This window comes from Gordionus sp. m RMFG-2023, chromosome 2 (assembly GCF_954871325.1).
Source record: "Gordionus sp. m RMFG-2023 chromosome 2, tfGorSpeb1-WG-v2, whole genome shotgun sequence".
NCBI lineage: Eukaryota > Metazoa > Nematomorpha > Gordioida > Chordodea > Parachordodidae > Gordionus > Gordionus sp. m RMFG-2023.
Window position 1 is genome coordinate 49289431 of NC_088776.1, and position 17492 is coordinate 49306922.

The 17492-nt window shown below is 27.5% G+C and overlaps 1 protein-coding gene across 2 annotated transcripts; it reads right to left on the reverse strand.

Annotated features, from left to right (window-relative positions):
- Positions 1-628: 628 nt before the first annotated feature.
- Positions 629-15575, reverse strand: LOC135925199 (general transcription and DNA repair factor IIH helicase subunit XPB-like). 2 transcript variants are annotated; one of them, XM_065460415.1, is made up of 16 exons: positions 15492-15531; positions 15395-15448; positions 15054-15291; positions 13592-13666; positions 13096-13194; positions 12705-12822; positions 12170-12378; positions 11390-11690; positions 7162-7375; positions 5234-5362; positions 4554-4693; positions 3143-3376; positions 2586-2703; positions 2098-2273; positions 1706-1807; positions 629-903 (listed from the first exon to the last, which is right to left on the reverse strand). In XM_065460415.1, the coding sequence occupies exons 1-16, from the start codon at positions 15514-15516 to the stop codon at positions 769-771; spliced, it is 2367 nt and encodes a 788-aa protein (XP_065316487.1). In that variant the 5' UTR covers positions 15517-15531; the 3' UTR covers positions 629-768. The 2 variants fall into 2 exon arrangements, with proteins under 2 accessions (XP_065316487.1, XP_065316486.1); XM_065460414.1 differs by having other exon boundaries at positions 630-903; positions 15054-15294; positions 15492-15575.
- Positions 15576-17492: the final 1917 nt, after the last annotated feature.

The following is a 17492-nucleotide window of genomic DNA, read 5'->3' on the forward strand; positions in this document are numbered from 1 at the left end:
AAAATGCATCCATATTCCAAAATAAACTAAACCAAACATAATTATTTTTTATCAATATCAATACACAATGAACATTATTTTATTGTTTTAAATAACTCATATCTTTTATATAGTATATGTAGCCAGTATTAGGTGCCGCTCCAAATTTATTATTCAATTTTTTTTAATTAATATTAAAATTATTTGCAACATGTTCTTTATGGAACTTTTTATTTTTTTAACGTTATATATAAATATGCTTAAATCCGTAAGGCATTCAGCATGAAACACAATTCCACGAAATTTAAAGTTAGGAGCTTCCCATAATCTTGAGTCTTTTTGGTTTGCTCATATTAAGCTCCTGATGTAATTATTAGGAAGAATACCCAAGCAAATAATGAGGTTAGTGGCGTTTCTCGTGGATTGGCATAGACCACCTCCCATCTAAACATATATGAAGGATTATGGATTCGAAATTCTAATTTTTTAACACCATTGGATATTTGTCGGCACTTTTTGATAAGCCTCAAACAATATTTATATAACTCTATTATTAAAAATCATTTTTATGACGTTGGCATGCTTAATTCAATTAAAAATAATGTTTCATAAACTCACTAATTCACTTTATTTGTATTCCTGGATTAGAAATTATAAAATATTTACAGACACTTGTAAAAAATAAATAAAAATCTTTATAAAATAATAATATTATGTAGAAGGATTCTTTAAATTGAAATTTATAGATTGTTTGAGTTAATTTGTATACAAATTCATCTATATAGAATCTCATTTGCGGAATTTTTTGAATAAAGGGTGTATGTGTTTGTCTTTGTTGTTGCGATTCATTTTTGTGGAATATTCCTTATAAACATTTTCATCGGCACCCGATAACGAACTTATTTTTCCGGTTCTCCAAGTAGCCTTATTATTTATTTTAAAAAAATGTTAAAAATATTTAGATGGTATAATGACAATTTTTTTATACTTTCAAAAATATACGTGCATTTATAAAAAAATATAAAACTCATAAAAAATGTCCACAAAATTTTTTTTAAAAATAAATATGCCCCCCTCCTTTCCCCACCTACATGAGCCATTACTCATACTTAGTTTGCCAATATAATCAAGCAAAAAATGAATCTATTAACCATATAACCCCTACCAGCAGTTTCTCTCTGGGGGTGTGTGGTTAGTATTAAAAACATATCTTTTAATTATTTAACGTATATATATTTTACATACCAGCTTTTAGCCGTTTTTAGTTTAGAATCAAATAATCTAACATTTAAATTTACATGAAATTTATCCCTTAAAAGGTAAGTGTGGAAAAAATAACGGGCGCCATAAGGTGGGACAAAGCTTACCCCCCTAAAAATGTTATAAGTCATTCATATTTCTAATTAAGCTTTTATATTTTAAACACTTATTGAAGTAACCTTTTAATTATAAATATAGAAATCTTGAAGATTTATTGTTAAATAAAATTTTTTATATGACTTTATATAAAACATAGGATTATTTTACTATAAAAATAAAAAAAAAACATTCAAAAAACCCAAAAATTGTTTATCTAATTCTAAAACATTAGTAAAGTTAAAAAAATGTTATAAATAAGCGCCCAAGCCAAAATAGAAAATTTATATCATAAAAAAACCATACTATAAAAATTTGAAGAAACATCCATTTCCTGTAAATCTTAATTCATTATAAATATTTTATAAACCTTTGTATCAGCATTGATATCATCCGGATCATTCGTATTTTCTTCCACGAGATCTTCATCAGTTGCGGTTAAAACTTTTTGCAATAACTGATTTTGTTCTTGCTTAAAATAAATTAAATTTAAAAGTGATAAAAAAAATAAATAAGGTCACAAATATTTGATATAATGCCGTTATAGCGTCGTTAGGCTCCATATGTATAGCTTCCCGTATTAAAAATAAAAAATGAATAGGGGAGAATTTGACTTCATAGCAGATTGTTTAATTTTGGAGCACCAAAAGGTTATTTTATAGAGAATTCGCAATTTATTTATTCTATATATCTCCCCTATTATCTTTCAATATTTTCCACACTTCTATAATAATAAAAAACAAGAAGGAATTAATAAGTTACCTGAGTAGAGTAAAATAGATCAGCCTTTTCTATCCCATTAAGGTGAGTAACAACCTTGTAAGAATAGCCTTGATTGATGAGAAATCTTTGCCTCTTGATGGCGTAATGCATTTCCAAGGTGTCTTGGGAAATTAGGCTATAAAAAAAAGAATTGAATTCCTCTGTATTTGTTGTACCTATGTACAAAATACAATATAAAAATAAAGGGAATAACATTAGTTTTTATGAATTTTTTTAATAGAGAAATTATAAGAAACTTATGTTTAAATTTCAAAATATTTTTTTAAAATGACCTATTAATAGTTTCCTGATGTTTCAAAATAATAAAACACGTTATTATAGAAAAAAAAATGCGAATTTATAGAGTCTTAAGTATTTAAAGTTTATATTAAATGTTTTTTTTTTATAAAAAACTGCTTTTGGTTCTCTTAGAAACAATATTTTAAAAGTTTTAAAGTGATAATTTTATAAAAAAAAGAAAACCAAACCTTTTTTAGCTCTCAAAATTCTACCGAGCCTTTGGGCCTCTTGTCTCCTAGAACCTCCATGAGAAGAAATTTGTATTAAAACGTTCGCTTCTGGCAAATCGAAAGAATTATCCGCCACCTTGGATAATGATAATATTTTTTTAAAAATGGGGTACAAATTTTTTATAGTCATAAGGAGAATGCCATTTAAATTTTTTTTACTAATAATAATGAATCCCTATGCCTATCCTCTACCCAAATAATTGACAAAAATAATATTTTTGGATAAAAATTAAGGTAGGCTTAGTAGACTATTTCGTGGATATTACTAGTAATATTCTTCATGTTAAATTATTTTACAACACCTTCTTTTAGATTTTAAATGAATTATCTTTCAAAATAACTAAGTGAATAAAATCAAAATATGGGTGGAGATTTTTTAAAATTAATAATCGGTAGGACAAACAATTATTATCTTCATTTGCCAAAATTCAAATGATCTCAGTATAAGAACTAACATATATAAAAACTTCATAACTATAACGTAAAAGAGGTGATGGTCATATTTTAAAAAAAACTTTGGAAACGAATATGCAATTGATCTTAGGGTTGTGCATGAAATTTTGCAGGATGTGTATTCTCTCTTGCTGACTCGTAGGGCCATATATGTACGGTTTACCCAAAGTAAGGGCGTAGTGTTTCAGAGCCATAACGTTGTCGGAGAAAACGATAACTTTATCTTTACGGGCCTCGTGAAAATTGATGAGAAATTGGCAAGCCCGAAATTTCTCCGGGTTCATTACACATAATAGCTTTGTGTTTTTTTATATTAAAGTTACAAAATAATAAAAATTTAGTAATTATTTTGGCAGATAAAATATATTATAATCTATCGTTGCGTAAATCTTATCTAAATGGGAGACCCGCAGAGGCAAAAATTTTAGGTCCAGCTCAGATTTGATAAAAAAAACCGAAATTTTTTTAACATGATCTAAATGAATTTTTTATTTTTAAATCATTTTTTGCCCCTCCCTACCCGCCCTCCCCCATAATTTTTATTAATATTAAACCCTCCTTTATATGATTTTTCGGTAACTCACTGAAACTCGGGGAAATTTATAATATTATTATTTTTTTTAAATATTTAAAAAAATTTTTTTTATTAAAAAAATAATAAATATGCGATCGTCTGGATATTGGTGGAAATTTTTTGATGTAATAATAATTCAAACTTCATTACTCAAAATTTTTAAGAATTGCATACTTTCTTCGTTCAATTAGCGTAATTTTAGATTATTTTTTTTCTGTCTGGATATAGGTGAAATTAAGGCGAGCATCTCAAGAACTTGAAGAAAATCTTCCTCTCATTTATACATATGTGAATATTCTTATTTTCGTAATATTAAAAATATGTCAAATTTAAGAGAATTAATTAAATTTTTAAATGATATAAATTTATATAGAACTTATGTTTTTCCTTGAAATTATATATATCTATATATTATCAGTTTGTATATTATGTTTATTCAAATAAATTGCTTAATTATCTAGTATTTGATTTAATAGTCCTAACTTAGTAACATCCAATATAGCACACGCCCTTTAAAAAAATATAAATAATATACTCTATTTTTAATGTAAAATTAAAGAATTGTGAAAATTTTCACTAGAAAAAACTATGGAATTCTTAAAACTTTTGAGTAATGAAACTTTGAATTATTATTACATCAAAAAATTTCCATCCATATCCACACGGTCGCATATTTATTACTTTTGAATAAAAAAAACAGTAAAAAAAATAATATTAAATTTTTCAACTGATTAATTGATATAATTTAAATTTATTTAACAAAAAATAGGCTTGGCGTCAATTTTTTTAAACAAATCGTACCATTTTTCGGACTGTGCCTGATCAGTTCTCAGTGATACAAATATAAAAGGAATAATAATGGATAAATATGAAGATATAGAAAGCATAAAAAAGCTCACGAGTTTTTTTATGCTGGACATGGATAAGTACTCAGCGAAAAAAGCCTTGTTCATAGAGCACCACACTTCGGCGCATTGGACACGCGCTATGTAACCATTGTTTTGAAGTTCAAGCCAATTAGCTTCGTATAGTTTAGGACCTTCAAAAAGTAAGGTTAGAAAACAATTTTTAAATGTGCATTATATAATTAATTTTTTTCTTTAACCTATAAAATGTCCCTTATTATTTTATATACGTCCCAAAATAACGGATTAAATTTAAGCTTTTGTGGATGCGTAATAAAAAAATATTAATACTTTGATCAAAATTCAGATGTGATTAGATTATTACTTTAAAGTATTTCTTTTTATTATATTCCAATTTTAAAAATAATGTCACAAAAATTAATATTAAAAAAAACGACCTTTTCCTTCTCCTCCCCTTTGCGGTTTTTTAAAAATAGAAATTTAATCGTTTGTATCGAACAGGTAAATTAATAAAAAAAATGAATTAAGACATTTTATATTTGAAACTTCCTAGAACCATTTTGTAGATTATATAGGACACATGGGATTAAAAGTGGGAAAATTGTTATAGGTCCATTACTGTAATATATATTCTTTTATCTTATTAACTACCCTCGAATAATTATTAATATCAAACTCTTTAAAAAATAAAGAATAATTTCAATTGTTATAACCTATGAGGAAATTTAAATCCCTTATCTTATCATCTTCCCTGACGAGCGTGGCCGTGAGACCCAATTTGCAATGAGATCTGACTATAGTGAGCACACGCCGAAACATCTTGGCAGGAATCGTGTGCACCTCTTAAATATAAATAAAATAAGTGAATTTCATAAATATTCATCTGTGAAATAAAATTCTGCAGCAAAAGCAATAAAAAATCTCAAAAAATTTGTCATTCCCTTTTCAGTTTAGTTCGTTCGCGTTCAACTATAAAAAAATCAACGCGTTCAAACTCGTGTTCATTCAAATCTATAAATATACACTTTTTTAAATAATTTTTTATGATATAAATGGATGTCTAATAATATCATTTGTATAGAGAATAGTGTATAAAAATATTTTTTAAAAAACGATAAAGCATGATTTAAAATATTATAAATTTTCGTCTGATATGCAGGAGAGAACGTTTTCGTAGTTAAAACGGAATTCACTGTGCTTCACTATGGGAAAACATTTTCTTAGAGAGCTGGATTTAAGTGTTGTATTTAATGAATAAAGATTTTATATTTAATCTTAAGCCTCCAGAAAATAGAATTCGAATAGTGAAATATTGGTATATTCGTTGACAAATAATGTATTATTCGTATTTTTTTTATTCAATTCTTTTTTACATTTTATCGCAAAATTTATAATCGTAAGTTAAAAAATACAATCATTATAAGAATAACAAACTGTAATCTCGGTCCATTCTTAGAAATCAACATCTATAAAAAGAGAAACTCATAAGAAAAAAAAATAGCTATTATTTCCTCTCCTATTGATTGCAAAATTCTTATAATTACATTTGTTTTAATTTAATTTTAAAAATAGTGCCAGAAAATATAAAATATTTGATTTAGAGTTAAATTAAATATTAATTAATTAATAATATTAGAATATTCAACAAATATATTATAATATTTATTAAATTTATTATTTTCAAAAATTATCATTCGTGTAATATTTGAATCACACAAATCAAATAATTATTGATATGCCTATTTTATCTAGTGAACGACAAATCAGCTGTTTAAAAATTTTTTCAAAAAGAGACGTTAGCTGTATGCAGGTCAATCTTAAAGCCCAAATGGAATCGGGTTATTTTTATCGGTTGTGGCCTGACCGAATTAGAATAAATCTACTTCCAACTGGTTTCTAAAATCAATCTGTATGCGTTAGATCGTTTAAAATGCGATTTAAGTCGGTCCCAGTTTTATATTTCTAAATTACCCAATAATTTATAGTACATTAATTTTTTTTTAAAAAATCAGAATTTATGTCCCGTTCCTCAGGTTTATTTCTTCCTAGGTTATTGCACAGATTTATTTAAATATGATATAAGTCTTTTAATCATTTCGCTTTGTGGAGACAATATCCACAGCGATTCTCAAGATAAAATAGTGGATAAATATAATTTATCTATAAAATTAAATATTAAATAAATATAAACCATTTTAAATAAGGGTACTATATACAAGCAGCACACTAGTCAGAAGATAAAAGCGTGATGAAATTTTTTAAAAAATTTTTTATAAATTAAAATGAACGTAAAAAGTATCCGTTCGTCAAAAAAATAAATAAGTTCACGTTCACTTTCAAAATTAGTCTAAAAACGAATGTTGTTTAAAGCCCCATTAGGGTCGATTTTTAAGAATTGCCGGATTAAGATTATAACCAAAATAATATTAAACCTGGAGATTTTGCTCATAGATGGCAGAAAATTTTGGACATTTATTTGCTAAATCTCGAGGCTTATTATATTTTATTTTGGTTAAAATCTTAACGGGGTGGTAAATCGACCCAAAGTAGGGCTTTTAAACAACACTATTCAAAGGTATTTAATGATACTCACTCAATATAAAAAATAAAATTTAGAAAGAAAAAAAGAAGCTTTTTTTACCATCTAAAACCATGATACCCCAATCCCTCAATGTTAACTGTTCCATGACTCTTTCGGCTTCCCAAGACCTTTTGTTTGTGTGAGCTATCATACTATACGTGGTGATACATATGGAGCACTTAGATATACTGGTGGCTAGGAGGGATTGAGACATTTTAGTGTCAGATGTGAACCGGTATATTTGGGCGTCTTCTATAGTACTCCAAAGTTTGGCCTTTTAGTCGAAACGATCATGTTAATTTTTTTTTATTATCATTTTAAGTTGTTGTTGTTGCATGCAGGCTTGTTAATCGATCCTTTTAAAAAGATCGAATCCCGATCACGATCTTTTAAAAAAAAGAGGATAGAAATTCAGGATCGATCTTTTTTTTAAAAAAAGGATAGCGATCACGATCATTTTCTTATTTAAATTTTTTATCGATGCAAAAACTAATATAATATAGTATAACAATTAGAATATATTTATTTATAATAAAATTTTTTCTAAATTATCATCATTTAAACAACCACGTTTTTCATTAAGTACATGTTTAGCGTGTTATATTCAATAAATTTTTTTTTAAATTAACATAATTATTAAAAATATTCACTGAATCATCATTAGAATAAAAAAAATTATTAATGAAAAGAGTATTTTGTGTCTAATTTTCCCAAAAAAGGTATCGATTTCATCCATGCAATTCACTTGAAGCATCTGCATGTGGTTGACACTGTATATTTTCTAAATGGGCAATTAACCTTTTTTTTTAGCATCAGATTTTGTGGCAGATTAATATAAGGCTAATTTAGCTTAAACTTTGGGTGAATTATTGATGCCAATATATTATTGTCATCAGAAGGAAATCTATATTAATAAATGATAATTAATTTATTATTAAATAAATGTTCATAAAATATTTTCTCAAAATCTTTTGCCCATTCGACAGCTTTTAATGGTAGACAATTGTAAACTTGAATTTTTAAGATAACCTATATGACTCTTTTAACCACACATATATAATATACTTTGTGTATAACAAAATTTGTGTTGAACCATTAATTCATAAGTTCTTAAATACATAAAAAGCCTCAGTATTATTCATATCATAACAGCTTTTAATAATGGTAGAAGAAAATATTGTAAACTTGGATTTTTAAGATAACCTATATGACCTTTTTAACCACATATAAATAATATACATAATCATATATAACAAAAGTTTTGAACCCTTTATCATATTTTTGTTTATACAGGTTTTACATTCAGTCTGTACATTTTTTAACTTACATTTTTAAAAAATTACATCTAAAATTTTAAAATTGAGATTTGATTCAGGGGAAGTTATTTTCATCCAACTCTGTTACATAATATATTTTTCTTATATAAAGAGAAAGCACAGTGAATTCAAAAATGTATTTGCCAAACACTTAAATGAATTCTCAACATAAACAAATAAATCTCTACAAAAGCAAAGTGGTCCTGGTTGCAGATCCAAATAAACCAAATTAAATTTTTATAATCTTAACATCATCAATATCGCAAGAAACAGCAGACAAAGTTGTAATGGTGTTTATTATTGACACCTTTCAACCACTTTCACTGGTTGATGATCCTTCATTTCAGAAAATAATTAAAAATTTTTCTCCAACAACAAAAGTTATATGTCATCAAACTCTAGGCAAAAAAATATCTATTGCCTTTACAGATATGACAACAAATCTTCTAAGAGATTTGTCTGAAGTCTCGTATGTATGCACCACTGCTGATTGTTGGAGTGGTCATCGAAGGTATATTATATTTATATAAATTTTATAATATTTTATTTTAGGGCTTTTATTGGAGTTACTGTCCATTGGCTGGACCCATTAACCATCAAGAGAAGATCAGCTGCTTTAGCACTGAGGCGTATAATTGGAAAGCAAACATATGATGTTTTGGCTAAGAAGATTATGGATATCCACAAGACTTATAAAATTCATAATAAGGTGGTGAAGATGGTGACCGATAATGGAACCAACTTTGTAAAGGCATTCAAGTAATATTTATATACAAAAAAAATTATCTAAAATAAATTTTTCATTTTTTTAAAGTTTTTGGAGAAAATGAAGAAGATAGTGAGGATATGGAATTAATAAATTTAGATGATATATTATCTGCTGATGACTCAAATAATCCTACCATCAGCCAACCAAAACATCAACGTTGTTGCCATAATCTTAACCTTAATGCAACCAAAGATGTTGAGAAGACAGAAAATGATATTAATTATAAGCGAATATCAAGAACAATATTTGCTAAATGTTTTGTTTTAATTAACAAACAAAATATGTCCTTAAAGATGGCTGATATTCTATTGGAGAAATTGGGAAGATACCTTATAGCGCCCAACGATGGAACCTCTATTTTCAGTCAATGAAATTAATGGACAAAATGCTCTATGAAAAGTTTTCAGAAGTAGAAGAAGTTTGTGATCAAATAGGATTCACAACACTTATTTAATAATAAATTAATTATCATTTATTAATATAGATTTCCTTCACTATATGATGACAATAATATATTGGCATCAATAATTCACCCAAAATTTAAGTTAAAAGGTTGATTGCCCATTTAGAAAATATACAAGGTCAACCACATGCAGATGCTTCAAATGAATGCATGGATGAAATCGATACCTTTTTTTTTGAAAAAATTCGTCACAAAATGCTCTTTCCATTAATAATTTTTTTATTCCAATGATGATTCAGTGAATATTTTTAATAATTATATTAATTAAAAATTTTTTTTTATTGAATATAACAAGCTAAACATGTACTTAATGAAAAACGTGGTTGTTTAAATGATGATAATTTAGAAAATTTTTTATTATTAAAGGCTAATTTTAATTATAAATAAATTATTCTAATTGTTATACTTATATTATATTATTCAATTACAATAAATTTCTACCATATTTAATTAATTTTTATATTAGTTAATTTTGCATCGATCAAAATTTAAATAAGAAAAGGATCAAAAAAAAGTTCGATCCTGGATTTTGATCCTCTTTTTTTCAAAAGATCGTGATTCGATCTTTTTAAAAGAATCGATTAACAAGCTTGGTTGTGAGTATGCGATTTAATTTTTTAAGCTCTAACTTAATTAGTTCCGGATATATGGCGCGTCTAAGCTAAAAAATGACCTCCTTCTTAATTTTAAAATAACCGCTAAAAATAAAGATTACTCAAAAAATATAAGTTATAAGTGACCTATATTTGGTATCAATAGATAGTTTTTGAATCCCTTTCTTAAAAATAAGTTATTCTTTTCTAAAAAAATCTCAGGTGTTTTTATTTCCGGAAAAGGTTGGATTTTTAATATCTTCCTGAGCTTAAAATTTTCTAAAAATTTGTATATATGTTTATTAAATCAATATAAATTTATATTAAAAAAAAATTAAATTTTGAAAATATTATTTTTTAGTTATTTAATTTTTTTTCTAATTTTTATCGATAAAAAAGTCATTATAAATGGCGATGTGCTAAAAAAATCTAAAAAAATATTTTTTTAAAATAAAATTAATATAAAACAATATTAGAATTAATATGGGGGTTATTGCAACTGTGTCAGTTCCCTTTTATTCTAAGATTACATAACAGTTGCTTGCATAATTTAAAAATTTTTACCGGTGTTTCTATTTACATCTATTTTAAAAAAATTCAACTCTAAAAAATAATGGTTTTCTCAACCTAATTTTTTAAATTGATATTTAATAAACATACATATAAATTTTCAGAAAATTTTTAGCTCCATTAGATATTAAAAACAACCTCTACCATTTCTGGAAATAAAAAACACCTGAGATTTTTTTTTAAAAAAAAAATTAAATAATTTTTTAAGAAAGTGATCGAGGGCTATTTATCACTTATATTTTTTAAGTTAATCTTTATTTTTATCGTGTTTTCCAAATTAGAAGGACGTCATTTTTTGACATTAACCCGCTAATACCTCCAGAACTAATTAAGTTAAATTAAATTGCATAGGTCCTCACCATATATTATCATCGCGCAGAGTATCATTCAATTCGAAATAGGTCCACGAAAATGACCTTTTTTTGGTCGATTTGGCATGGAATGATCTTTTCCTTACATTCTTGTTCCCTTACTCTCTTCTCCCCTCTCCCATGTTTCGAAATAATGTAGTAGCATTCTTGTCCCCTCATCCTTCTCTCTCCCCCATTTCGAAATAATACAGTAGCAAGAACAAAACCTGTGCTCTCCATTGTTCCACACTCACACCCGACGTGCATAAAACGAGAGCAGGTTTGGCCACGGTACATATAGCTGCAACGCCCACCAGTGTTTTTCCGGCACCGCAGGGAAGAACTACCACTCCTGATCTGGCTCTCCCTTTGCCGGCACCTCCCCCGAAAATTTTCTTCAAGCACTTTTCTTGGTAAGGTCTGAGACATGCAGTGGGTCTCAAACGAAATGGGGGTATATTCGTGGTGTTTGAAGTGGAGGATCTAAAATCGTATTCAGAAAGGAGAGGCAATTCAAGTTCAATACACCTAGCACATAAAAAAATAGATTATAATAAAAAAAAAATTATTACTCTTAAAAAATAAATAAAAGTTTTTCTTGATGATGCCATTCTGCAATTCATCCATTTCCCCGTAACCGTAAATAAAAGTGAATACAATAAATATGGATCTCAAGCATTCAGTAAGATAAATCCAATAAGATTTTCAAGTGGATAAGATATTTTTCAAAAAAATAAAACTTTTTAAAAATACAAAGAGAAAAGGTTATATACTATACAGAAAATCGAAGATAGCCATGAAAAATTTAGGAAAAAAGATGTGCTGAAAGTGAAAAATAGATTAATTATCAGCTAAGATTACAAATTGATAAAAAGAGTTAGTGAGAAAAAAATCTATAAATATACAAAAATTTTGTAAAAATGGTATGGTAATAAATATTATTAAGTTTTGAGCCTCTTGGTATCAGAGTTAATAGTTAGTTGATTTAAGGTATTAGTCATCACAACCTTTTTTGTAAAATCTCGATTTTCTCTTGTTTAATTTCAAAGGATATATTGTCCGAACCGTCCAACCCCCTTTCATTGCCTTCCTCTTCATCTTCCTCGAGCATTTTGTAATATGACAGGATATCTTCCGGTATTTCGGTGTGATTTTCGGCCAGTTTATCGTTTTTCGTTACATCACCAATATTTTTGTAGGGTTGAGAAGATTGTTTCTGATTTTAAAAAAAGAAATTAAATTTTATTTCATTCCTATTTATTCTATATCAATCTTTATATTTTTGATGGATATAAGCCAGAAACACCTATATAGAGAAAATATAAGTTAATATGAAAGACTTCTTTGAATTAATTATTATTTTTTATTAAATCAAAGCAGGATATTTAAAAGGAAAAAAAGAATATTATTTCTATACTTTGAATTGAAAGATTATACATAATCATAATAACTGAAGCATCTTTATTAATTGCCCAATTTGAGTCAAATTAAACAAACTAAATTGATCATTTAAAAAAAAAATTATATATAAGAATTAAGCACTTGATTGACATCTTTAGAAAATTCATTGTCCTGTTCTCCTCTTCTCCAGCATTCTTTTATAATTTCGTCTTTTAATAATTTTTGAATTACTTCAGCATATTGACTCTCTATAAAATATCTAAATATTATATTTTAATATAAATTTGTAAAATTGTGGTTAAATCTTTTGAGAAAAACAAGAATTATCATTTATTGATCTCAAATAACAAAAAAAGAAATAGAAAATACAAGGTTATATTTTTCAAGGATTCTTCTTTAAAATTAAGATCAAATATGGTTCTATCTATCAACATATTTTTGTGGAAAAAAAAAATCACAACCTTAATATTTATAGTATTTCTCCCCATTTCTAAAAAATATAGTGAAAATGGTATAACTATTTTTAAAAAACCTATTCCGTTTCAACACAAGCTTGATTTTGCCATAACTGCTGGTACAAGCTTCAATAAATTTAACCAAGCCATCGTCTAATTTAGTGGCCTTGTTTAACCTATTAAAAACATTTGCAAAAATAATATATTATGTTGTTTTTTAAATAGAAAAATTAGATTCAAATCCAACCTAGTGGAATTAGCATTGTTAAGTGAAATTATAAAGTGCTAAACCTTTTTCTCCTCACTATGAAATGTAGGCACTGACTGAAACTTTGTAATTTACATCATTTTAAAAATAAGGATCCAAATTAAATTATTCACAATTTTTGTAGACTAACATACATTTTATTTATTTGTGGGGAAATTTGACTTTTTTATTATATTTCCAACACCTGGTGCTGACATGAAAAAAAGTGGGCATCTAAAGGCAATTTTTTTGCTCAACATGGTTTCTTATAATGTACTAGAGGTGCCCAATTTCTAAAGTTTTAACAAGATAATCATAATTTTTACCTATCTAAATAGGCAAGGACCCTTTGGCATGTGACTCCAACAGATACGGCAGCATATAAAGAATAAGGTGTTAACCTAAAAGACATAAAATTTATTTATTTTATAAAAAGGAAAATTAAAAAAACGATATCAAGGGAAATTTTATTTGATTATATTCAATTATAACCCTGCCCCCCCCTCCCCATTATTCCTAAAAGAATACTTAGATAATCTCAAAGATAAATGTTAGATCAAGTTCTTATCTTATGGCAAAATCACAAAAATATGGTGATATGGATATAAGTGATGCTATATTAATTTAATTTATTCAATTAATATTTGCAAATAATATTGTGAATATTATAAAATATATAAAAAATAAAATATATATTTTTTTTAAAAACCCATTAAAATTGATGATATTCAGATTCACTAATATCACCTGTTGCAAAGTAATTTTTTCATGACCCAAGCCTAACTATAAAAAAACTTTGCTTCTCTAGCCAGATTCAAATTTTTTGTTCCTTGACCCAATTAAAATTATTTTGGAATTTGAGTTTAGTTTAAATATTCTAATATCAAAGAAAAATTATATGTATTTATTAACGTATTGCCATCTAAAGTATATTTAACACAGACATAAAGGATGTCATTCTGATTAACATTTATTGTGATTATTGAGCACTCTTATTTGATTTTTGGGTCATTCTCAGGTTGGGTTAACCTCTTATAGTTCAACCCAATTTCAAGAAAAAAGTCTTCAATGTCAAAGCCCAGTGCAGGCTTGTATGCCTCTAGTTACAAATATCTGATTGTTTTGAAAATGGTTAAGGCCTGAGATACAAATAAATTAAAAGTGTCTGAAACTTTAAGGGAGTTGGTTGAAAATGATTCAGCAAAATGATATAAGGAAATAAAATCCCAGGTAAGGGATATAGCATTGTCCCCAGTCTGCCTTGATTTTGGATCAGAGACCAGAGGGTTCCAGTGAAGTTAGAATGTATTGGCTTTCAATTCTATTGATGATTGAATTGATGGCAAAGTGCTTGGATAGACTGACTTTTGCAAAAACAATGTAGAGGATATGGGTGTCATAGATGTCTATATATAGTTCATTTAGTTCTTACCTTAAATAATTTAAGTTTTAATAGGTTATTTTCAAATATTTTTAATATATTTTATAGTTAATAGTGCATAAAAATATTTATAAATATTTTGTGAATATTAATTCACATAACAAGTGAATTTATTCCTCTTTCCTTCAATGTTTTAGCTCATTTTATACTTGTGTAGTTACCCCTCTATTCAAAAACCATAAGGGTATATATTTATAAAGGCAAAAATTATTTAGTGGCTAAAAAATGTTGCATAAATTGTAGATTATATAAATGATTGAATAATAGGGTAAGCAAAAGGGTTGCTTAGCAACAACTCTATAAGTCAGAGCCAGTGAGGCCACTGATATAAATGTGAATATATATACCTATACTCATGGATTAGAGCTGTTCTGGAAACTGGCTCAGATATGGCAATGAGGAAATCTAGTGCAGTGGCATAAGCAGGTGAAAATGCTTCCAAAAATATTCTCCCACTAGGGGTAACCCAGAGTGGCCGAGAAGAGTAATCGGGTCTCAATGTCATGGTCTTGCTGTAATCATGTATGGTTGATGTAGTGGTATTGGATCCCTCATTAGTGTCATTATTGATGATAGCGGATTCATCTTCTTTAATTTAGTATTTATTAAAATTAAGTTGGCAAACTGCTTAAGTTTAACATATATTTAAAACATTAAAAATTTTAATATTATGTAAAAAAAATGTTACCCCCTTCTATATCCCTAGAAGACTCATCATAGTTTGCTTCCTTATTATGTTTATCTAATAAATTATAATGGTAAGTATTGAATATTGTAAGATATACTTTTTTTCTTTCCCATCAAATTCATTCATTCATTTATTACCACGCTAGAAATTGCACGCAAATTTCATCACAAGTGCCTGCAAAGGGTCTTCATGAGCGGGAGAGGTAACAGTTCGCATCCTATTTTTTTGAGGAGGGTAGGCTGCTTTAACGCGGGTAGGATAAATTTTTTGGGGGGTTATCTATTAAATTTGGAGATCAAATAGGACAAAATTTTTTGCTGTAAAAATTAATACTTTTATTATTAAATTATTATAATACAATTCATCGACCAAATCTATATATTGAAAACAATCATACTTGTTTTCTAAATAAAACATTCTGCTATTTGCAATGTAATTTAAAAGGTTTCGATATTTCAGCAAACACATAATGCCATTATAATTAATTCCTAGTAAATAATAGAGGTTTTAATTGAATTGATTATCTAAAAAATAAATTATTTATATTCACAAAATATCGATAGTTGGTAGTAGAGATAGATTAATTTAAGTTATCCTTTATAAATTATCTGAAAAGAGTATCAATAAATTAAAGGGTGAAAAGAATAATAATAGAAACACCGCTGCCGAAGGCGGTGTGAATTTTTTAGGGGGGTAGGCAAAGGTTTTTGAAGGGGGTTTGCATCCTGTGAAAATCCTGTCATGTAGACGCTGCAAGTGCACCATGTATATTCACTAGTATATAGGTCCTATACATGATGTATACCCGTTTTATTATAGTGGACGGTACCACTATGTAGTCAGCTAGCATAGTAAAGAAGAGAGGAGTAAGAAAGAGAGGATCTATTAGTTTCGTTACCGGCAAGATAGTGTTAAGAAATTGTAACCAATATTAATAATTATGTACGTGACACCTGTTTAGATATTTAAGATATGAAAAAAAAAGTAAGTTTTATGTTAGTTAAGTAATCTTTGGATGATAACGTTATGTCTATATAGCGTGTCATATTCCGGAGGTATCCAACTTCATTGTAATTGTAATCTCAATCCTTGAAACCCATTATCCTAAAGATTTAATTAACGTTTTGTCTGATTTTTTTTTTCATGTTATCTTCCTTCTTTTTACCTTCATTAATTTTTGTCATTCACTAGAGCCAATATTATCCCCTTAAATCCTTGTTTGTATTAAGCAAACGATGCTCGGGATCCTCATTATTTACCACATTATCATTATTATAGTGAACCCGGAATCGTTATCATTATTATTATTCACGGTTCTAAGATTATCATTGCCTTCGTCAAAATCGTTTATCCAGTAGGGAAAGGAGTTATAAAGGGGAGGGGGGCAATTTAATAAGATAATAATTATCATCATCTTCATCTTATTTCATTCAATCCATAATTCCAATATAACCTGTGCCGAAACATAAATTGTCATTCAACCCGGGAGATGAGGTTGGAAATAAGACGGTGCGAGAATATTCGAATACTTCCACGTTGCTGCTCTAGTTTAGACCATTTTAAGCATGTATTGTAGATGTTCCTTTAAATGTTTTTTGTTTTTGCTGAGTGCCAAAAAATCTGTAAACAAAAGATTGATCAAGTCCATGTCCTTTAGATATTTTGCCAGCCAATAGTAACAAAAATATCATATTTTCTTATGAATGTCTTAAGCAATGACTAAGTAATTTTACGATTGATAGGTAGGATGTCGTACCTATTCCAGAGAGTTGAGTTTGAGGTGTTGTATGGGTAGTATGTTTTAGTAATTCTTCTTAGACATTTGTTTATAAAGGTCTGAGATGTGTTAATATTGCTTTTAGAGTCCTGCCATGTTTCTAATCCGTATGTTAAGATGGGTAGAATTAAGGATTTGAAGAATCTTATCTTTTGGTTCGTGGATATCTGGTTGGACGACCATAATTTCGTTAGCTGATGGTATCGGGATCTGGCTTTGTTTGTCCTCTACTTAGTATCCAATATTGTGGCTAATGACATTATCGTGGTTCCTAGGTACTTAAAATCTGAAACAGTTTCTACCACATTATTATCAAAGTTA